We start from the raw sequence: 23,114 nt of genomic DNA, 5'->3' as shown, positions 1-23,114 counted from the left end.
CAATCAGACAGGCAGCCTTGCCCTCAACAGGCCAGGATTAGCCAGCAGATGTTGCAGGGGAACTAGGACTGCCCATCACTCAGGGCGTTTTTGGATCCATGTGCTGGGGGGAAGGGCTGGGGTGAGAGGAGGAGGTAGGAACAACAGGGTGTTAATGATCCTTGAATTCAGCTCCTGTGGGTGGTGTGGGGGAGCTTAACTTGGTTCTGGTGGGGAGAGAGATGGAAGGAAACAAACTCTTCCACCCACTCCTCCCTTGCCACCCCTCTCCTCCAGCAGTCTGGGAGGCCTGAGGAGCTGAGCCCGGTTCTGCCCTCCAGAAGGACCCTGCATCTGAAAAGTCACACCAGCTGGAGAGGGGCTGGGCGGGCAGGCAGGGTGCCTGACTGCCCGGATCTGTCATTTAGGCAAGTTATTTGACTGCAGTGGGGCTATTTCCCAGCACTTTCACAAGGACTTTCAGTTAAAAATGGTCCCCCATGTTCCTTCTAGCTTTGGCATCTAAACTTGCCTGGGAGTTACGGTGGTCAGGGGAAAGCTCTTTTACAGGTGAGGAAGCACACTCAGAGAAAGTCAACCTCTTGCGTGAAAGCACACAGCTTAGCTAGTGGGGCTGGGGCTGGAACTGGAAGCAGGGTCCGTCTGACCCCACGCTCTTGCTGTCTCTGCTGTGCTCTAACCATGCTTCCTTGGATGTGAATCCCTTCTCTGCTCCACAGTGGATACCCCGTCGAACTCGTAACCTGAGTATCCATCGGTGGCAGCAAGAGGACTTGTGTTCTTTGGAGCAGAGAAGCATTCCCAAAGATGACACAAAAGTCAGAAATCATTTAAAAAGGATAGGTTTGATTACATTTAAAAAATCTATACAAACTTCTGTAATGATCCAAAATGCCCTGCAATACAAAGAAAAGGAAAAAAGGAGAAAATGTTTGCTATATATTTTAAAAAGGATGAATATCCGTAGTATACAAAGAGCACTGAAACCTATAAGCATTACCCAATTAAAAAAACACGAACTGGGTATTCACAAAAGAAGAAACACAAATATATATATTATATACACGATGAGCATCCTTTTTTTTTTTTTTTTTTTTTTTTTTTGAGACGGAATTTCGCTCTTTGTAGAGACAGGGTTTCAACATGTTGGCCAGGCTGGTCTCGAACTCCTGCCTTGGACTCCCAAAGTGCTGGGATTACCGGAGTGAGACACTGTGCCTGGCCAACATCCGTTTTTTTTTTTTTTTTTTTTTGAGATGGAATCTCACTCTGTTGAGTGCAGTGGCACGATCTCGGCTCACTGCAACTTCCACGTCCCGGGTTCAAGCGATTCTCCTGCCTCAGCCTCCTGAGTAACTGGGATTACAGCTGCGTCCCACCAAACCCAGCTAATTTTTGTATTTTTGGTAGAGACAGGGTTTCACCATGTTGACCAGGCTGGTCTCAAACTTGCCTCAGCCTCACAAAGTGCTGGGATTACAGGCGTGAGCCACCACCCCCAGCCATGATGAGCATCCTTATGGGCGATTCTACCTAGCTATCAAAGTGCTTCTCAAAGCTACCAATCAAAGCAACCTCGGCTCCTCCTCAAGACACCCGCGTACACTCCCTGGATCCCCAAATCCAGCTACGTGGGGCAGGTGGGGACCAGCTGGCAGCTTAGGGTGCCAGATCAAACTAGTGCCTGGTCCTGAGTGTGTGGCATTACAGAAAGAGGCTTAATGGGGAGGGTGGAGTCTGCAGGGGGTCAGGGGCAGCTGTGGGCAGAGAACATCAGGAACCAGAGACATCAAAATCAAGGGTAATAAAGTGGAAATCACACTAGGGCCTGAGCACCCCCAGCTATTTGGCTTATTCAAGCTGAGTGTAACTACAAAGAGGGTATTCCCCGTTTGCAAGTACCTATGTGCCTTTGGTCTCAGCTCCTTCTGCTATCCCTGTGGGTAACACCATCTAGGGCAGGGGCTCTGCCTTGCTAGTGAGAGGAAGGTAAGGGGTCCCTTGCACTGAACTGTTTACATCTCATTGCAATAAGATTCTAGTCCCTTCCTGGCAGAACCCTGCTGCTAGGCCACAGCTTTTTATTAAGCACCCACTATGTGCCAGGCACTGTTCTGAGTGCTGGGGATACAGAGATGAACAAAACACACAAAAATCCCTTCTCTCCAGAGACCCAAGCATCTGCGTTCCAGGGCAGGGGCCTAGGCCCCAGAAAATCAGGGCCAGGGCTAGGAGAGCATGGGGGCAGTGGGGGGCATCAGGGCTGCCAAGGTAGCAGCCTGGGAATATCCTGGGGGATCTTGGACTGGGGTAATGAACCATCTCAGTGGGCTCTCAGACTGTGTGACCCCAGCAACAAGAGGGCAGAAACAAGCAGGTAAGGGTGGTCAGCATTGACAACACCTGCAAGTACACTGCATTCCAGTTCCCACGTGGCCCAAGAGTATAGGGCAGCTAACCTGGGAGAGCCACAGAGACCGCCTCACTCCCCATTTCACAGCTGTGAAAACTGAGACCCAGAGAAGGGAAGCTTTGTCATGATTAAGGAACAAATGAAACTTTGAAGGAGGGACTTTGAAGGAGGGATGGATTCATGCAGGTGTGTGGCCCATGCCCCTGGCCTTACCTTTTTGTTTTTCAGTCCCATCCTCTTGAGGCCAGGAGTGTCTGGCCTTGTTTAACAATCTTGGGGACGAGTACCTGGTATAAGTGGGTGATCAGGCATCAGTCCTGCCCAGACAGCTGGCCTGGGCGTCTTGGAGTCCTTATGGTTAGTAGACAGTATGGAGGTCAATGTGGTCTCAGGGGTGCCACACACCAGCCCTGGGGTCTGGATGTTGGGGAAGGGGGAGGGTGGCCAGGTGGGGGCAGGTCTTCGATCTCTCAGCAGTGAGATGGTCTATGGGTGGAGGAGCCTAGGGGGTTGCGGGCCATGGCCAGCTGGACAGGGTCAGCAACGAGGCGATTGACTCTTGGCACCCCCAGGATGGTGGAGAGACGGGAGAGCCCTCTCTCTGCCCAGGCCTGGAAAAGCAGTGAGCTTTTCCACCTAGCTGGGTCACCTGGGCAACATTGTGTGATGTCACAGGGCAGGGCCGAAGTCACACAGGCACCTGTCCAGGTGCAGTGAGCTAGAACTGAAGCTCTTTTCCCTATTCCTGGAGCTGTGTTCCACCTGCCGCCTGGCACTCAGGCCTCACCCTTCCTGTTCTTGGTGCCTCACGTAGTCTCCACCGACCCTGTGGCTTGGCCAGCCCCATGCTCTCACACTGCAGCAAAAGAGGAAGCCAGACACTGCTCTCAAGAGCGTGGCAGCTTGATCGGTAAAACAGCTACTTCTGTTGAAGAATCTACCAGCCATCGTGCCTCTTTGGGTACCTAGAATCTTCCATTTATTTGATAATAATAAACACAAACTTCAAGAGGATGGTTTCTTCTGGGAGGGTGGGTGGGAAGATGGGGGAGAGAAGAGGGTAAGAGCATACATTCTAAACCTTTGGGTCTTTAGATTGGGTGGTCAGTTAATGGGAGTTCATTATATTATTGAAAATAAATTACAATTAAACAATTAAAGAAAGCCATCATGGGCCAGTGATGGCACTAGAGTATGAACCAAAGATTATGGTTCAGTTCTGAGTGCTGCAAGAAATTATTACAAAGACAAAGTATGTCTTTTAGTGGAGCATTTGCTGCACACCAGGCAGGGTTCTAAGTGCTTTTGGTGAGGTGAGATGGCAGAATGAGGAGAGGCTAGTCGTTGGCCTGGGGTGGGGAGTTGTTCTATACAGAGGTGAGGTCTGAACTGGGCTTTGAAGGATGACGAGAAATCCTGGGCTAGAAGAGGAGGGATCTGGGGTGCTGGGCGGTGTTCAGAGGTGTTTGGGAGGCCCCTGTGGCCTGCCTCATTTCTACTTATTTTGGGCCCCATGTTGGAGATTCTTTTAATCTGGCCGAAGAGCAGGACCAGCCTGGCAGCCAGGAGGCAGAAGACTCCTGCTTTGCAGAGGCCTCCCAGCCTCCCTCTCTACCCCCACTCCAGAGAGAGCAGCAGCGAGGATGTGGTTCTCCTCAGGTTAGAAACAGAAAAACTGAGGCTTTGCCTTTGATTAGAACTGAAAGGACCAGCCAAGGCCACCCGGACACTGGTGGGGGATGGAAGTCAGGAACCCTACTCCTAATTTTCTCCCCGTCTAGGCCTGCCAAGAGTGGTACTGCTGGGGCTCTGGGACTGGGGGACTGACCAGGAATGGCCTGACTGTGAGCACTGTGCTTTATCTCCCTTGTGGGCCAACATGTCCCAGCGCAGTGTGTATGTGTGGAAAGGTCTCAGGGGCAGCTCCCCCAGTCTCCCTAGAGCGCCTCTCCCCCAACCTCTCAGGCCTGCTAAGTCTAGGAGGCTAGGCCAGCAGGGCGGGGGGGGGGGGGGGGGGGGGGTGGGGAGCCATTGCTTCTTCTCCAGCAGCAGGACTGAAAACACAAGCCAGGTGCCTAGGAAGCAAACTTTAAGGAAGCACTCACTCTCAGGGCTATGGGAGCGCTCCATTCCTGACACAGAGCCTCCTTACATTTTGCGCCCTGGCCACCTTGCCTGCCTCACTGTGGTCCCTGCCCTGCCCTGCAGCTCTGCCTCAGTCCCCGGGGCTCTGGGCTGTCACTCAGCTATCCTCCCTGGCATCTGAGCTTTCTGCCTCTGCAGCCACACCCGTGCCATCTTCCTGCCTGGGAAGAAGATAATGCGATTGGGCACTGGTTCCAGGCCGTCTGGCTCCAGAGTGCAAGCAGGCCCTGTGCACTCAGCAGCCACCAGGAGGGCTCTTCTACCCGCTGGCTTGCTGGTTGTTCACCTCCCCAGACCAAGACCCCTGAGACAGCAGCTCCTGTGCCTGCCCTAACCTCCCCTAAGAGCTGCTTCCTCCTCGCCTGTGAGAAGGCCTTAACAGCAGCATGAGCCCAGCTGCTCTACCTTCTCCCCTTTCTCCAGCAAGGTGAGTTCTACCTCCCCAGCCCAGAAAAGTGGGCTTGCTCCTCAAATGTCCAGGGGCCAGATCCAAGCTGTGATGATTCAGGGAGATTCCAGGGTGAGGGAGAGCAGGGAATGATTAATCTCACAGCTAATAGATAACTGTGCCCACTCCCTACCCCCAGGAGAGAGCACTTGGAGCTCTAGGAGGGGCCAGGGGTTACATGTGGCCACGAGGGAGCCCATAGTTCTGGGAGGGGCAAGCCCCTGAGGCTGGATCTGGGGTTGGCTCTTGGGGAAGGAAGGATCTTGTTGGCCGGACAGCAAGAAGAATCTGGGGAGACAGATGTGGCTCATAGTCAGCCCTGCTTCCTCATGCCATGTCTGGGGCCTGGAGTCTGAGGAAGTAGCCTGTGAGGACAAACTACCCATGCAATGAGACTCAAGGGAGTGTGTCTGTCTTCCAGAGACCACCCCTCCCTTACTTGGCCTTTCCTTCCCTTTGAGTCCTGTCCCACCCCCACATTTGGGCAGCTGAGTTGGATGAGGTGGGAAACGTAGGCAGTGTGATTTTGTAGCAAATGGCAGCTCAAAGCTGTGTGATCTTGGGCAAAATGTTAACCCTTTCTGAGCTTTGGTTCCCATCCTTATTCAGTGAGGGAATCAGGGTTGCTCTGTGGGCTGAATGAGACCATGCAGGTAAAGCTCTTAACACGGATAGTTATGAGCTCCAGGCATGCTCGCTTTTCCCTGCTAACCAACCTTGGGCTTGGCAAGTTCTCTCTAGTGCAGCTCTGGGTGGCGATGACTTCAGTTTAAACACAGCCCAGCACCTTAAGTGGTGGGGTGTGAACTGGCCTCAAGGGGCCCAGTTGGAGCCCTTGTGGAAGCACAGGGCAAAGCCAGACCCCAAATCTCTCTGCAGAAACTCCTGAGGCTGAGCCTCACGACTTATATGAGGTCAGAGCAGCCCTTAAAGGTCCTGGCCAGCAGCCAGTGGATTCAGAGGGATTTTGAGAGGGGTGGACCCTCTCAGAGTCTTCCATCCTTCAGCCAACAAGTGAGGACCTGCTGTCTACACCACCGGGGCTGAGGGTGCGTGGCAGTGGGAGCATAGAGGCCCTCTAACGGAAATGCTTCAGTTGACAACAGTCAAAATAAAAACCAAGGGAGGGGTAGGGACTTGCCCTGGTCCCATGCCCCTGCCTCATGTTTCTTAAATACCAGGAGTGAACTTGCAGCTCCAGAAGCGGCACACACACAGGAGGTGTTGCTGTGGACCAGGAGGACTGCACACGTTCAGAGCCGGAGATAAATGGGTCGAGGAAGGCCTCCGGGATGAAGAGCCTTGAGCAGGACCCTGAGAACACATTGGATTTAGGTAGAAAGAAGGGGACATTTCTGGTGAAGGGCCACCTGAGAAAGGTGCAGCCATAGGTGTGGGCCCGGAAGCCGGGAACAGAGAGGGGTTAGAGAAGAGGGCAAGTGGGCCTGGGATGATATCTGGTCTGGATGGGTGTGAAGGCTCAAGCAATGGTGGAAACCCATGGCCATTTCTCACTTCTCTGGCCCATTCCAGTGCGGGAGAACTCACCAAGTCCAAGGTTGGTTAGCAGGGAAAAGAGCAAGCACGTCTGGGGGACTTCGCTGCCCGTGTTAAGAGCTTTACCTTCATGGTCTCATTCAGCCCTCAGAGCAGTCCTGATTCTCCCACTGGATAAGGATGGGAACCAAAGCTCAGAGAGGGTTAACATTTTGCCCAAGATCACACAACTATGAGCTGCCATTTGCTATAAAATCACACTGCCTACATTTCCCACCTCATCCAACTCAGCTGCCCAAAAGCAATGGAGAAAGAGTGATGGGGAGACACGGGGGAAGGGGCAAGAGTCAGGAAAAGAGAAGGCCAAGTGTGGGGGCTCTGGGAGAGACGCACACTTACCTGGACTCTGCCTGGCAGCCAACTCTCTCCATACAGGTACCTTTCCAGGTTATGGTCATCGTTCCCTCTTGTCTGTTCAAACCTAGGAGTCAGGCAAGGCTTCTCACAGGTTCCAGCCCCTAAGGGCACTGTAGTCTCCCTCTTGTTTTTCCTAAACCCCACCCTCAGTATTGGAAATAGTCCCTTTATTAAAAACTTCCCTCAAGCTCCTGAATTTGAAGGTTTTTTTTTTTTTTTTTTTTTGAGACGGAGTCTTGCTCTGTCACCCAGGCTGGAGTGCAGTGGCCGGATCTCAGCTCACTGCAAGCTCCGCCTCCCGGGTTTACGCCATTCTCCTGCCTCAGCCTCCCGAGTAGCTGGAACTACAGGCGCCTGCCACCTCGCCCGGCTAGTTTTTTTTGTATTTTTTAGTAGAAACGGGGTTTCACTGTGTTAGCCAGGATGGTCTCGATCTCCTGACCTCGTGATCCGCCCGTCTCGGCCTCCCAAAGTGCTGGGATTACAGGCTTGAGCCACCGCGCCCGGCCTTTGAATGGTTTTTTTTTCCTAGCTGGACCCTGGCTGATGTACCTGCTATGTGAGCCACTCTCCATGGCCCAATCTCTCACCTGCTGTCCTGGTATCACTGCTGTCATCATCACCACCAGCCCCTTCACACTCCCAACTTTTAGTGAGCACTTACTGTGTGCCAGGTCCCATGCCAAGAGTTGACCTACGCCATCTCATTTCATCCTCACGTTTATGCTCCTGGGAGTTATTGTTGTGAGTTCTTTTTTTTTTTTTGAAACAGGGTCTCATTCTGTCTCCCAGGCTGGAGTGCAGTGGCGCGATCTCAGCTCACTGCAACCTCCGCCTCCCGGGTTCAAGTGATTCTCCTGCCTCAGCCTCCCCAGTAACTGGGATCACAGGCATGCCACCACGCCCGGCTAATATTTTGTATTTAGTAGAGACAAGGTTTCACATGTTGACCAGGCTGGTCTCGAACTCCTGACTTCAAGTGGTCCACCTGCCTTGGCCTCCCAAATTGCTGGGATTACAGGTGTGAACCACCGCACCTGGCCAGAGCCCATTTTTAAGGTGAGGACACAAATGCTCTGAGGGAATGGACTTGCCCAAGGTCACATAGCTTTGAGGCAGCAAAGTTGGGATTTGACTCCAGGTCTGCTGGCTCCAAAGTCCATGATCATAACCACCAAACCACGCTGCCTTTTCCTTTCATTCTGGGGAAAGGAGCCGCAGCTCTCCTTTCTTCTCTCCTGAAACTGAGGCAACATGAAAAATTCAAGACCAGAGATGAAAACACATGGCCTTTTGAATGAGGCCAGACCAATGTCTCTGCACAGTGCAGCTACAGATACTGGTGTCAAAGGAGATTGAGGTGGTGTGTCCCAGAGGCTCAGCTGGGCATGGCTGGCCAGGCCCGCAGAAGCAAGGGCAGAGCCAGGGGGCCTGGAGGACATCACTTCTATCCAGCACAGAGGGGCTGCAGGGCTGCTTGATTACGAGGGCTAGTGGGGTCATGACACCCCAGACTGTGACTATCACTAATGTAGCTCGCTCCCATTTCCAGCTAAGCCTGTTAGATGCGGGCTGCTGTCTTTAGGGTCTGCTTGCCAAGTGGACCAGGGTGGGATCCTGGAGGCTGTGGGGACCTGCCCTTCTGACCTTCCCCTGGTTCCTTGCTGTGCAGAGGTGACTTTTATCAGTTCAGTAAATGGCTGCTGGGCTAAACCCATGTGTATCTGTGTTTTGTTTCAGAGCAGACTTCGTGATAGTCCTGACCCTGTCTTGCTGCACCTAGTTCTTCTGGGCTCTGGGCACCACCAAATAGGCAAAAAGATTTGGCAGCAAACAAAAAAGCATGATAACTCGGAATCTGTCAGGCCTGGCTCTAACCCTGGTTCTGCCAGGCACTGGAGCGAGGTTTGGGCAAACCTCCTGATCCCCCAGAGCCTCCCATTCCCCATCTGCAGAGCAGATCTACCAACAGGCTCTGTGCAAGGTAGTGGCGAGGATTAGACAAGAGAATGGATGCCTTCACATGGTAGGCAGCCCCACAATGGGCTTTCCTTCACGCTTACAAGCACCTCTGGCCCAAGCTTTGGCAACAGGAGACTTGGGGGTGATGAGTAGAGTGTGGTGTTCTCGTTGTTGGACAATGCAGCTTCCATTTGCTTAGCAGGCACGTTTATGGATTGCTATGTTGAAGGATTCCTCTTGGTGTTTGGCAACCAAAGCTCTCATTTGGGGCAACCCAGCTCTCTCCATCATGTCATAAATCACTTTGCTAAAGATGCAACGTGGCTTTTGGCCATTTTTCTTTTGAAAAATCAATAACTCGTTTAACAAGGGACTGAATAAAGGTGTGAGCAATGAAGCTGCCTGCCATTTCCTTCCATCAGGAGGGGCAGAAGCAGTGCCCTGCCAAGGTTGGGTTGGGGGGTCTACTCAGAGGGCAGAGAGGCCTTGGGGTGGGGACAGTAGGCTCAACCTGTTTCCAGCAAACCTGTGTCCCCTCACCCCAACTCTTCCAACCTCCAAATCTGACAAAGGCCCTCCTCTGCTTCAAAAAACACCTTAGTAGAACCCCATCACTGCAGGGGACCCCTGCCAGCCTCCTGGTCTGCTCTCCCCAGGCCCTGCACCCAATCCCAGCCTCACACCTACACTCCAGCCTCATGACATGCCTGTGGTCCCTGTGAAGGTGCAGTGGTCTCTCCAGCCTTCAGTCCTTCACCTTTACTGTTCCACGTGCCTGGGCCATCCCTCTTCCCCAGCCAGCCCGAATAATCCAAGACACAGTTGAATTGTGCACAACCTGCACAAAGATTCACTGCAACCTTCCCCCACCCCCACCTCAGGGACATCAGATCCACAGCCCATGGGCCTCCCGTGCCCTGGCTCATGATCCATTGTGGGCTTCTCTGGGACAGGATCTATCTTCCCGAAGGGCAGGGACTATGTCCCCAGGGTCCAGCATGTTGCCCAGCGCAGAATTGGCACCAGGTGTGTGCTTGATGTATAAGTGAGGGATGACATTCGTGTCAAGTGTCTTCCTCCTTCCTGCTACTTCAGCCTGGGACAGTGATGCCTGCTCCCCCAAGCCCTCCCTCTCCACAGTCCAAGCCCCTAGTGCCTTCTCCTCTTGCTAGGGCATGCATGGATGTGTATAGGAACCTCGTAATAATAGCTAACGGTGAGCACTATTCTGTGTGTTTTACAGATGTTAACTCAGTCCTCACAATGACATATGAGGTAGGTGCTACTGTTGTCCCCATTTTATTTTATTTTTATTTCTATTTTTTGAGACTGTGTCTCAATTGTCACCTAGGCTGGAGTGCAGTGGTGGGACCTTGGCTCACTGCAACCTCTGCTTCCCAAGTTCAAGTGATTCCCCTGCCTCAGCCTCCCAAGTAGCTGGGATTACAGGCGCCTGCCACTACGCCAGACTAATTTTTGTATTTTTAGTAGAGACTGGGTTTCACCATGTTGGCCAGGCTGGTCTTGAACTCCTTACCTCAAGTGATCTGCCTGCCTTGGCCTCCCAAAGTGCTGGGATTACAGACATGAGCCACTGTCCTCGGCCTGTTGCCCCATTTTAAAGATAAGAAAATGGAGGCAAGCTTTAGACTTGGCCACCTGGCTGCAGAGACTGTGGCCTTAATCACAGCACTCTCCTTATTGAGGTGCTTGTGGGGAGCCTGGGGGTAGGGGTGACAGCCCTGGGTACCTCGCCCACTGGACAGGGCCTCAGGGTTGGTTCTGCAGCAGGGATGCGCCGCCAGCAAGTCCAAGGGGCTCCAATTACAGGAAACTGCTCACTCAGGCCAAGTCAGCCCGGGCTCCCTCCCTCTCAGATTCCCTGCTCAGCGCCCGCCACCCTTTGCTCACACAGCCCGCCATCTCTACCAGAGAGCAGAGCCTCTGGCCCTAATCTCATTTGAGGCCATGAAATCGCATTTGCAGCGTATTAATGCAGCGTGGAGCTGGCCCAGCCCCTGCCTGTCTCCTGGAAGAGAGGAGCCTGGAAAGCAATCCCACGGGGAGGCGTCTCCAGGAACACCCGCCGACAAAAAGCAATTATGCTTTAAAAGGAAGATTAAAATAATGTCTACATCCTCTCTGCTCCCATGCCCATCCGTGAGCTCCACTGGCCCAATAGTGACTCAAGACCAGGCTTCCGGCTGGGGTAAGGAGTGGGGGCCCCATGGCCCAGCCCCTCACCTGCCCCCACAATCACTGACTCCCCAGAAAGCTTCCAAGTTCCCCAAAGAAGCCACAGTCTCTCCAGCCCCTGGGTCTTTATCCAAGCTTTTCCGTCCAACCCTTGCCTACCTGGCAAGCTGCCATTCATCTGGTGTCACGAGAATGGCCAGCATTTTGTGAGCATTGGCTATAGTCTTTAAATTTACTACACATTGAATTCAACAGTCCTGCTGGTGAGTGTTGTTATCATCCTCATTTTACAGATGAGGAAATGAGGTGCAGTGAGGTGAAGTCCCACAGCTGGAGGGGGCAGAACAGGATTGAAACCAGAGCCCATCACTACTCTCCTGGCTGCCTTTCTGCCTTGATCAAATACTTTCCACCCCTCCACTGCGCCTTCAGCCTCCACAAGGTGGGTCTAGCTGTTTCACCTTCTATACCCAGTGACTGCAGTGGTCTGCCTGTGGTGCTCCTGTCTTTCCAAGAGCCCTGAGAGGCCAGGCCTGGCATAGAATCAGGGTTCAACAAATGCTTCCTGCATGGAGGAATCAGTAACACCTCTCTGCAGAGGTAATGGGGTGGAGATGGGTGGCCCACCCCCCACCTCCAAGGCTGTGAATCAGGATGGCTTCCAGGCTGCCTGTGTTCTGGAAATCTTTGGAGCCCCCTCTCCTCCGAGGCCTCTTGGACTGCAGTGAGACTAGAATATTATTTAATTGTCACAACCACATTGCCAAGTAGGCATCATTACCCCCCCTTTTACAGATGAGAAAACAGAGAAGTAAAATGACTTGCTCAGGAACACCTACTGCAAGGCAGACCAGGAACCTGAACTCAAGAGTGAGTCCAAAGTTTGTCTACTGAACCTTCTTGACTGTAACTCCCTGTCACTTCTCAGATAGGGTGGGAAGGTCTTAATTATGGGCCAGGGCTACTTAAGTAACAATTTTTTCTAAGTGTCATCAGCCAACAGCAGTTGTTCAGGGAGTTTGCTCTGGGACCCTGAGCCATTGACAGCCCCAACTCCATCCCCAGCCTTGCTCCCAAACCATTCAGTGCAATAAACGAGCACTCATTGTTGGGGCCAGTGTAATACCAAGTAACCTGTCTTGGCAGGACTCAGTGTGATTTGGGGCCACCAGGAAGAAATATCCTCCCTCAAACTGCTTCCCCCTGATCCTGTCACGTGCCCAGAAAGCCCAGCATTAGTGCTGCATGGGCTAAGGAACAGCTTGCAAATGGGCTAAGGAACAGCTTGCAAAGTGTGAGTCTCCCTAGGAAAGGATGCTGTTAGTCATTCCCACCTGTGTGCTGACTACTGGCTCAGAAAGACCAAAATATATGGTGGAGATCTGGATTCCAGCTTGACCTTGCTACTGTCTGCCTTTGGCAAGCTGTTCATCTCCTCTAGGGGCTCAGTTTCTTGCTCCAGAAAATGGGCTCTACAAGGTTACCCTGCTCTCCTCCCAAGACCAGTATGATGCTCCAATGGGCTCTGCAGGCTGCCAAGTGTGATATAAGTTCCACCTTTGCCAGCCTGGCCCAGAGCAGCCTCTGGTACAGAGGGGATAGCAGAGAGCTTGAAGTACTCAGATATGGCACCTCCTGTGCATTCCCTTGGCATCTCCTGCAACTCCCCACCACCCCCATCCTACGAACCGGCTCTCTCCACCTCTTGTTTTCCCCCTACTTGCTTGTCCCTCGAATACCTCCACGTCTTTGCTTACACTATTCTCCACCTTTTTTTTTCTGAGATGGAGTCTCGCTCTATCACCCAGGCTGGAGTGCAGTGCAATCTTGGCTCACTGCAATCTCTGCCTCCTGGGTTCAAGTGATTCTCCTGCCTCAGCTTCCTGAGTAGCTGGGACTATAGGTGCATGCCACCACGCCCGGCTATTTTTATATGTTTTAGTAGAGATGGGGTTTCACCATGTTGGTCAGGCTGGTCTTGAACTCCTGACCTCGTGATCCACCCACCTCGGCCTCCTAAAGTGCTGGGATTACAGGCATGAGCTGCTGCGTCCGGCTCACCCTTGAAAACCATTCTCCCCACTCTCTGCTGGAATCCCACCCTACCATGGAGGCAGGGTTCAACTGTCTCCCTGACATTTGTGGGGTGGGTTCATAGCACCACACAATTTCCCAACCTCTTCCTCACTTGAGCCTCATAACTTCCTTGTTAGTAGGTCCATCATACAGATGAGGAATTTGAGGCCCAGGGAGGTTAGGGACTTGCTCCAAGTCATAACTGCTCATATGCAACTGGGAAATGAAGTTCTAAACAAAGTCTTCTGACTGCCAGCAGAACTGTCTTCCTCCAACAGACTGAGTCCTTGACGACCACCCAGCTCATGCCCACCACTTTTTCCACAATCGGCTTGGAAAGTGATCGTTTCTCAACTCCTCCTATTTCCTCTCCCTGCCCAGCCTGGCAGCTCCCTAAGGACTAGACATACAGCAACCCAGTTGACTGCTTGGGAAAGTGAATGAATGAATGAATGAATGAATGAATGATCATCAGCTCAGGCTGAGGGAGGTTGGACCTTTGGAACCCAGGGCAGGCTGTCAGGTCCAGATGGAGGAAGGACATCCCACACGAATTCTCCATCTACCCTGGGAAGGGAGCTGGTACCTGCTGGCCCCAGCTGCTCCTGACTCCAGGACTCTGCAGAACCAGCCCAGGACCCAGGCTGGGGGTGACTGGGCTGGCCTGACAGCCACACCCCTCACCAGGGCCAGGGGGACCTCACTGGGTACTGTCAGCCTTCCCGCCCTGCTGCTCCCCACCCTAATCCACTGTTAGAGGTATATTAAAGATGGGTTTCACACAGGGTTTTAATCTCACCTCATATATCACATATGCCATGTCCCCAAGTCCCTTTCTCATCTGGTGCTGCACTTGGGGGTGTTGTACAGAGATGGAACCAGGGAGACGCAGGAGATCCAGGGAGGTGTGAGTCTGTGTGTGGGAGGATGTGCGCTTCCCAGGCAGGCCCATTGGTGTCTCAGTATGAATCTATCATTGGATGGGGGCGGGGGGCGGGGGGGTCTCTGCATGTTAAGGATGCTGGAGGTCTGTGTATACTCACATATGTGTGCATGCCTATGTGTCCTTGTGTGTGTCAGCATCCATGAGGGTGGATGGAGTTGGGGATGGGTGGAGGGTGTTCAGGAGTTGGGGGCACATCCATTTTCAATGGGTGTAAGGTCGAGAAAAGGCCACTGTCACTGGGTTTTCCTGCATCTTATCCCCGTTCACTGTGAAGATAATTTCTGGAGATGAGAAGGCCACCACATTTCCCTTCCTTGGAGCTCATGAGCTGCTCAGTGGGGCTGGGGTTGGTCTGGCTGGGAAGACATATCAGAAGCAGGCACCCCCTTCCAAACCATCTCCCCCACATCTCTCTCTCTCTCTCTCTCTCTCACACACACACACACACACACACACGCACACACACACTTCTAGGAGGTGTGAGTCAGTGTCAGTCCCTGGCTGGGGTGAGGAAAGGCAGAGATGAGGGAGGACAGCAGGGCCATCTGGTGTGTTCGGTTACAACAATCTGCTAATGGAGGCTCTTCCCAGACTAGCACCCAGGCTGGGCTGGCCTTCTCCACCCTGCAAGCTGGAATCTGGGCCCAGACACAGTGAGACTCACAAGCTCCTAACACCCCTCCCTTGGGATACTGGCTGGGCAAGAAAGAGCAACCCTATTTTCTAGGTACAGAAACTGAGGCCCAGACACATCCTCTTTGTGCAATACAGACATCCCAAGTCATTACTAGAACAGCGCGAATTTATTAACCACTTACTGCAGGGCACGGCTAACTGTACACTAACTCATTTCATCTTGCCAGCAATAAAGGGCACAGAAATTGCTCTCTCCCATTTTACAGATGTGGAAGTGGAGGCTGAGGGAAGTTATATAACCTGCACCAGGTCAAACACTACTAAGTCAGTGCCAGAGCCCAATCGGCATCCACGTCCTCCTGACTTCCATGCATCTGCCTCTCACCCTAAGCTGGCTGAATCCCAAATCTCTCCCATCCCCTACCCTGCTGAGTTCCAGGCATGGACCCTGTTAGGACCCCGAAAGCATATATAGATGACAAGGAAATCTGGAAGCACAGGGGTGGAGGGACAGGCTTGGGCAAGGACACAAATATGGGACTCCCTCAAACTGTGCATTTTTGAGTCTCATCCATGCTGCCCAGGACTCTGGGCTCTCCTTCAGGGACCCCATGAACAAGAGTGTTTCAGTGCACCCAGAGGAGGAAGGGGAGCCAGCAGGCTGCCTGCAGGGTGGTCATGATGTATTTAGCCCCTGGCCTCTCTCCCTGACAGGGTGGGGGGTGCAGGGGTGAAGTGGGGGCTGGAAGTTCTCCCCTACCCCAGCCTCCTCAGGGCCAGCACCCGCCTGCCCCACCTCTTTCTCTGCCATGGTGCCGGTCTGCACCCCTCCCTGCATGGGTGACAGCATTCTCTGAGAACGCCGTGACAGTGCCTTTGTTCCCCTGAAATAAAAGAAAATCGAGCTACAAAGGGAAACCTCAGGTAGCTTTTAACGGGGCTCAGCTGCCTGGGGCAGAGTGTGTTTAAGCTGGAGGCAGTTGTCAAAGGAGGAGAAGGGGGAGCTGCCTGCAGTCCCCCTCCCACCTCCTACTCAAGGGGGGAGCCCCCATGATCGCGTTTACTCAAGGAAAAGGCTCTTCCAAATAGTGGCAGAGGAGAAAATCAATGGAAATTGATGGAGAAATGTAAAGCAGCTGTCTGCTGTCTGCTCTGTGTGTGTGTGTGTGTGTGTGTGTGTGTGTGTGTTTGTGTATGCTGGCAGTGGGCACAGCCTCAGCAGAAGCATGCTGCCTGGACGGGTCTGACCTGTTCGGGGCCAAGGCCCAGAGGGTGGGGGCTGGGAGTCAATCTCTGGCACGTGCCTGTGGAGGGGCGCTGGTGGCTGGGGGAGGGGCGGCAGCAGAGTCTCTAACTCGAGTTAAGAGAGAGATTAATATATTCAATCCGCTCCAGGGTAATTGAGGGAACAATTGGAGTGTTTTTCTAAAGCCCATAAAACTGCCTCATTTGCAAGGAGGAGCTGACCAGCCTCCAGTCCTCTATGTTTGGTGAAGCGCAGGAAAGGAGGAGGAGGGGGAAGCCCAGTGCCCAAGGGCTGGGATATCAGCCTGGGAGGGGGCTGGCAGTCCTGATCTAACCTGTTCTTACTTTCCCCACCTCCCACCATTTTGTTGGTAGCAACCCAAGCATCGCATTGTAGAGCCTCTCTTTCCCCACCTGTGAAATGGGCCAGTGACAACTCCCCTCACCAGGAGAGCAGAGGGAACGGCACAACGGGAGGCTTCACAAGAGGAGGAAAACCAGCTAACCCGAGGGTCCAGCACTGAGGGGACGGGGCATGAATGGTGCCCGGTTCTCCACCCGCGCCAGCCCCCACTTACACCCCCGCGCCGCACCCCTGAGATTAAACGGGCAGTAAAGAGTAAAGTTAATGAAATCCACATCGTGTGCCTCTCCCCGCTTGAACCATTCCAGTCTCCAGGGCAATAGAAATAGTGTACGCAATTGCGAGCAATAAAAGGCATAATGAATTTAAAAGCAGGCCACGGGGGTGGGGGAGTGAGGACGGAGTGCTTGGGCCTTAAAGGCAAGAGGATGCCTGGGGCTGGGAGAGCGCCGGCCTGGAGCTCCAACTAGAACTGGGACCAGAGACACACAGGAGGCGGGGGTGGGGGGAGTGGGTTCTGATGGGGGTAGGGGTGGCCGAGGGGATGCTAGGCAAGCCGTTCACAACAGCTCCGTGGCCGCTCTCCTTTCTCCTCCACTTCTCCTTAATGAAAGCCCCCTAGCCAGTGGGTGCCAAATTCACAATCAGAATCCACAGGCTTAGAGCCAGGTGCTCGGCATTTGGTGATTGCTTTATTAGCTTTTCTCCTTTTTTCTCCTCCAGGGGGAAGAAAAGGTGTTTTAAACAGAAGGAATTTAAAAAAAAAAAAAGAAAGAAAAAAAAAGTAAAAGAAACCCTTGAAAGCTTGTCATTTAAAAGGCTCCTGGGAAACGAAATCGTTTCTATGAAACAAAACTGCGATTGTTGAGAAGAGGTAAATGCTGGGGGAGGGAGCCCACCACACCCCTCCTTCTCCTTCCAGAGCTCAGAGCTGTGTGGGAGGGAGTTCCCCGCCTTCTAGCGAGGGAGCCCCCAGGGTGGCTCCCAGAGCTACAAGCAAGGAACCTTAAAATTTGCGTTTCCAGAAATTTCATCTCTGGGAATTTCCAAAGTTTCCCTCTTGAACAGCTCTGCCAGTGGGAGATTGTCAGTAGACTTTCAGAGATCTCTTGGAGAGGGCAGTGAGGTACCAGGAGGGTTTGTGACCCCTGAGAGCCCAGCTCCAGGCCCACAGCTGTTGTGGTCTCCTCTGCCCTTCCCAGTCCCTCGAAGAGGCATCATTTTCCCCTAAAAATGTCCAGCCGAGTCACATCTGATGGCCTTTTTGCCAGCTTTGAGCTGTGCCTTCCTGCTTTCCTAACCCCAGGGTGCTCTGCCCAGCACCGAACAGGCCACCTTCATTTTGGTCTGATAAACTGCCCCTTACCCAGGGGAAGGAGAGGCTCTGGGAGCTGGAGTGGCATAGCTCTAGGGTCTCAAACCTGCCAAGAGGCGACAGGAGGCAGCGCTGGGGGTGGGTGGGATGAGTCTAGTGGAGCTCTACCCAGAAAGGAAGCACCCTGCACCTCTGGGAAGGGCTGGTGCTGTGGCTGGCAGGAACCTGGAAATAGTTAGCCCTCCAGGTGGGTAAATTCCCTCTGCAGCACCTGCCTGCATGCTCCCAGTACCCACATTCTTGGGTCAAGGACTCAGGGAGTGGCCTCTATCTTGGAGCCTGTGATTGTGCATGCTGGAAGTATTCGTGGAGGATAGTCCCTCCCACCATCACCTTCCCACCCACACAGAGGAGGAAGCTTGGGGACTGGAGAAGGGAAGGTTTTCACTGTCCCTAATTTTATTGCTCGGGGAATTGATCGTTTTAGTTCCTGAGTCTCCAGGACTAGAGAATGCTGTGACCAGCATTGGCAGGGCCATTTAAGGCTGTGCCACCCGTGGGCCGTGGCTCAGAAGCAAAATGATTCTGATTCAAAGCCAGTAGTGGAAGTTTGCACAGAGCCCTGACCCTGGTCTCACACTGAGCCTTGTCTTCTACTTCCTTCTCATTCTAGATCATCTCGATCATTGCATTCCTGCTCACCCTGCTCTCCAGCCCCTGCTCCACTGCCCCACCGTGACCATCATCAGTTCTGGTGGGGAAAACAAAACAAAACAGTGCCACACACTACACAAACTGGAGAACAACTTGTGAGCCTACAATCAAGTTCTGAATTGAATAGATTCAATTGTTGAAATGCCTGATCATAGTCAGGACTGAGGATAACCCGGGAGGGATAAAATCAATGCTGGGAAGGCTTCCTGGAAGAAGTGATCTTGAGCCTAGACATTTGCATCTGGAGCCAGAAATCCATCCCTAGCTTTGATCTGAATATTGCTCGCTGACAGCCCGCTCTTGCTGCTGTCCTTCTGGCCACGCCTTTGAGCCTCCAAGTAGCAGCACCAGAAAGGTGCCTGCCTTCCTTAGCCTGAACTCCTAGAGCGAGATATCTGGAGCTAAAACAGCCCCTGTATTCTCTGAAGGACCCGTCTTCATTGTCTGCTCCCTTGTGTTTCCTGGCCCTGTCGTCAGGGTTATGATTGCTGACTTTCCCCCAACTCTCCCCCAGGAAAGCTATTTTCCTCTCCCTTGAAAGCCATTTTCTTGTCTTGGCAGAAGCAGACATCTGACACTTTAAGAGGGAGCATGGTGGGGAGATGATGGCTTTAAATAACAGAAATTAGAGCTGCTGAGTTCGACTCAGCCATCTCGCCAATCCCCTTTCCCCTCCCTCGCACACATTCAGAACTGCAGCTTGAAGAGCATTGTCCACGTGGCTTGTGGCTCAGGCGGCCAGGGAATTCTGGGACCTAGAGAGCAGGGGACAGCTTCTCCTGAGTTCACAGCTTTTGCATACCTAGTCCTGTGACAAACTGTAGGACACCAGGTCCTGAAGTCAGGGAGCTTGCAGTCTAAGGGAACAGAATGTCACCTAAGAATGGAAGTGACATGCATCTCATTTTACAAGCTCAGCACCCAGCACACAGAGCTGGGTGTGCAGGAAGTGGTCAAAAGTATGCGTTGATTGACTGATGAATGAATTAATGGACAGAGGCCACAGTGGGCCATGTCAACAGGCTGAGTGACTGGGCAAGAGAAGCTGGTCCCTGGGTCTCTGGGTCCCTGGGTCCCTGGTCATCCTTGTAGTTATCCTGGTACATGCTGCCCTATTGCTTGGCCTAAAGCACAGCTCAGATCTGGTCTTTCTCCCGCACAAACCCTGCACAAACCCCTCTGGTGTTCCCCACCGCCTCCTAAAATGAACATCACCTCTTTCTTCCTGATGTCCTCAACTCCCTCCACTTTCTCCCATCCCCAGGCCTTCTCCCAGCCTGACGGTCCACCACCTGGGCTCCACTTCAGCACCAGACGAATGCACTGCAGGAAGAGAGGCACCGCAGGCGGGCCAAGCACCTTTGGTTGTCAAATTCTAGCTCCAACCTCAGCTCATCCTCTACTGCCAGCCAAACCTCTCCCTTCGCCTTAGCCAGTGTATTGTGGTCCCTCCTCCTGGAATACCCTCCCCAAAGCCCGGGATTGCTATCCCTAAGTCTTACCCACGTAGCATGTAGTCAGAGAGTTGGCATTTAACAAATGTTTGATGGATGAATGAATGGATAAAAGGATAAAGGAAGGAATGAATGGGAAGATTCACCTCAAATGACCCCTCTTTCTCTTTCAAGAAGCCATTCCTAGGCACCAAAATCTGACATGCACACTCCCTCACTAGAACTCTCCTGCCAGCCATGCCCTACAGGACCATAGACGATACCCTCACTATACCCAACTGTCTTCAAGCCAGGCAACACCCTGAGCTTAGGTGCTGATCACTTTGGATTCTGTGCACTATTATACACTAAGGTCTCCAGGAAATGTTGTTGACATTAAATGGAGTCAGGCGTACCTTGGGCTGTTTCTCCACCTGTCAAATGGGCTACTACTTGCTCTACCAGCTTCTATCTGTGCTGGCCATGAGGCCTACTAGACACACTGTCTGGCCACAGAACATGGCCATAGCGGAGAAGCCTCCTATATTTTGCATAAGGACTAGACTCTCTCACCTGGGTCCTGGGTTGGGGTTGAGCCCCTCCTGGTCAGGGTGGAAGCTGGATGGGCTTGAGGGTGGGCATACAGAGGAGGCTTCTGTCCCCTGGTTACTTGGGGCCTCCCACAAAATCTGGTGAGAATGAGGTTGGGAACTGAAGAGTCTCAGGGGACACTAACCCACAGAGCAAAAGAAACCCCACTCAGCTGGCTCCCTGCTCTGTGTGGCCTTTGCCCCATTTTCTGTCTGCCCCTTCAAATTGGGACTCCTGTGTCCATCCTCAGACTGCACATTCCCTAGACTGAACGTGGCAGCTTTGGGAGCTCTGCTGCTCTGCTCAGCTCAGGACAGGGGGTAGCCTGGCTTATTAGGAAGGCTGGGTCTTGGGCCCGGTGAGCCCACAACCTGAACTGGGACCCGGGAAGCACCCACCTTTAGCCTGGGGAGCTGGGGCTCTGGGCATGGTGACATCAGTTCTGGCTGGACAGCCCCGGGAGGGCTGTCTGAGATTGGAGGCTGAGGGTCCCGGTGGACGTGGAAGGCCACACTGTAGGCCAGGCTCCCACAGTGTCGGGCTGTGGGGTCTGTGCTAGCCCGGAGCAGAGCCAGGTTGCCACAGTAGTGGTACAGGTCCTCATGATCCTGAGCCTTCGGGTTCATGCGAGGTTGGTCCGGCCTCGGGTAGATGGGGAAGATGGCCTCACCCACCCGTTGGGCTGCCCGTCCCGAGGGATCGTCCAGCCTCAGTGCCTCCACACGCAGCTGAGCATCGTGCTGCCCATCATTCTTGCAGAAACCTGGATGAGGGAACACGGGCTCTGAGATGGTCTCAGGTTTCTCCACATGTGCCAGGAGAGCAGGAGGACAGGCAGGGCCCTGGGGAAACCTGGGCTGCCCAGCCTTTGAGTCAAAGCCAAGCAGTCTTGGCTAAGATTTCCCTGGTAGGCGACTCCCTCCTAGGCCCCACCCATGGCTGCCTCCCTTTGCTGATGCCCAATCCAAGCCCACCGGGCAGGGGTGAGGAAGGGAGGACTTAGCCTGTGGGATGATCCTAGGTCCTGCCACCACCCTGGACTCCTAGACTGGGGAAGAGTTCAGCCTGCCCCCGATTTATGGCCATTTTAAAGTCTGGGACTTTGTTTCCCCATTCCCTCACATCCCTCCTCCTCCAGGCAGCCTGCTGGGGTGGCCTCACAGTCTAGGCATGGATCTCCTTCTCATTCCAGCTCACTTTACTTTTCTCTGCTTGGAGTTCCTTCCTCTCCACCTGCTCTGGAAGTTACAGAAGGCAGGTCCCAGGTCCCCTCATTTCTGTCTACCCCCACATACCCACAATCAAGTGGGGCTCAGGGTCAGGCACATGGAGCTGAGTGTAACATTACTCGGTGTAATGTCCACTGCCCAGGACTGGATCCCAAACCCGCTGTGTGCTCAACACTTTTACATTTACAAAGCCATCTCTCATCTGCCCTTCTATTTCCTTCTCACCTGACCTTGTGTGACGGGCACCAGTGTCCCCACGCCACACTGAAGGAGGCGCGGGTCACAGAGGCCCAGAATTTGCCCAAAGTCACACCGGCAGAGCTTTGGGATGCAGTCTGGAGCTCCGACCCTGCCCCTCCCAGTTCTCCTGAGGCTCTTTGGGGTCCCAGAGAGGGGCTCAGGCAGGAGTTCCAGGGTCTTTCTCTACCCCAAACCCCATCCCTACTTCATACCTTTGGGCAAAGTAAAGATAAACTTGCTCCTGGTGAGGGTAAGGCTCTGGCCAGGCTCCTGCTGCTCAATGACATCAGTGACAGCAGAGTAGGAGGGAAGGGGTCCCCATCATTCACTTGCAACTGCACCCCAGCCCCAGAGCCCACCTGCAGGGGGTTCTCTGCTGACAGTCTCAGGGCGTATCTACCCCCCTCATTAAACCCCACGCTCAAAACTTCGAACTCCAGATCTAGCATCTTCTCCTCGGCTTTCAGCCTCTGGCTCAGCAGGGATGCAGAGACCCAGGGTTCAGGTCCCCTGAATTCCATGGCCACTGAGAGACCAACTGCCAGGCTGAGCACTGCAGCCTTTCACCCACAGCCCAGCCTGGACCCAGTCTGAAAGCCTGCAGGCTGGGTGCTCAGGGCCACTCCCCACCCACCTCTGTTTGTTTGAGGAGAAACCAGGTAACAAGGCAGGAAGCTGGGCCTGACCCAGGCAAGTTTTGTTCCATCGATCCCTTCCTTTTAGCATTTGTTCCTTCAACAAATATTTCTTGAACACCTACTGTGTGCCAGACACTGTTTTAGGCATTTGGAATCTAGCAGTGAACCAAACAATAACTCCAGCCCTCTGAAGCTTATCATCTCGGGGGAGGTGGGTAGAGACAGACAAAAATAAACACTAAATAAAGAAAATTATAATGTATGCTAGAAGATGTTAAGTTCCATGGAAAAAATTAGAGCAGGGTCAAGGATGAAGATTCTGGTGTGGGGAGCACATGGGTATGTGGTATCCAGAATTTCCCATTCTGGGAGAGCCTGTTCATGTGCCTATTCTTTCTCAAGAGTTCTTGGCTTGGGGTGTGGGGAGATCTCAAGGGAAGGGAGACAGTGTCTATTCTCAGGGAGCAAACCCTTAGTTTACCTTTTTTTTTTTTTTGAGATGGAGTCTCACTCTGTCACCCAGGCTGGAGTGCAGTGGCAGGATCTTGGCTGGCTGCAACCTCTGCCTCCCGGGTTCACGCCATTCTCCTGTGTTAGCCTCCCAAGTAG

General features: G+C 53.1%; 1 protein-coding gene and 2 long non-coding RNA genes across 3 annotated transcripts in view; 2 read left to right on the top strand and 1 right to left on the bottom strand.

The window, feature by feature from the left end:
* CCDC33 (coiled-coil domain containing 33) overlaps positions 1-3,011 on the bottom strand; it is a 100,543-nt gene extending 97,532 nt beyond the window's left edge. The window contains exon 1 of the mRNA XM_073012302.1: positions 2,627-3,011. Coding sequence (XP_072868403.1) covers positions 2,627-2,647 — 21 coding nt within the window. The 5' untranslated portion in view covers positions 2,648-3,011. The remainder of the gene's footprint in view (positions 1-2,626) is intronic.
* A 1,760-nt stretch (positions 3,012-4,771) lies between these two features.
* LOC119628081 (uncharacterized) lies at positions 4,772-16,645 on the top strand. The gene is made up of 6 exons (XR_005244376.2): positions 4,772-4,985; positions 10,126-10,157; positions 10,869-11,091; positions 11,372-11,520; positions 11,874-11,948; positions 16,357-16,645. It is a non-coding gene; the product is annotated as an uncharacterized lncRNA (long non-coding RNA).
* Positions 16,646-17,080: 435 nt separating this feature from the next.
* Positions 17,081-19,603, top strand: LOC103245340 (uncharacterized). The gene is made up of 2 exons (XR_501912.3): positions 17,081-17,219; positions 18,334-19,603. It is a non-coding gene; the product is annotated as an uncharacterized lncRNA (long non-coding RNA).
* The last annotated feature ends 3,511 nt before the right edge of the window (positions 19,604-23,114 follow it).

This window comes from Chlorocebus sabaeus, chromosome 26 (genome assembly GCF_047675955.1).
Source record: "Chlorocebus sabaeus isolate Y175 chromosome 26, mChlSab1.0.hap1, whole genome shotgun sequence".
Classification (NCBI taxonomy): Eukaryota; Metazoa; Chordata; class Mammalia; order Primates; family Cercopithecidae; genus Chlorocebus; species Chlorocebus sabaeus.
Note: the sequence above shows the minus strand (reverse complement) of the source record. Positions and strands in the feature narration are given on the sequence as shown.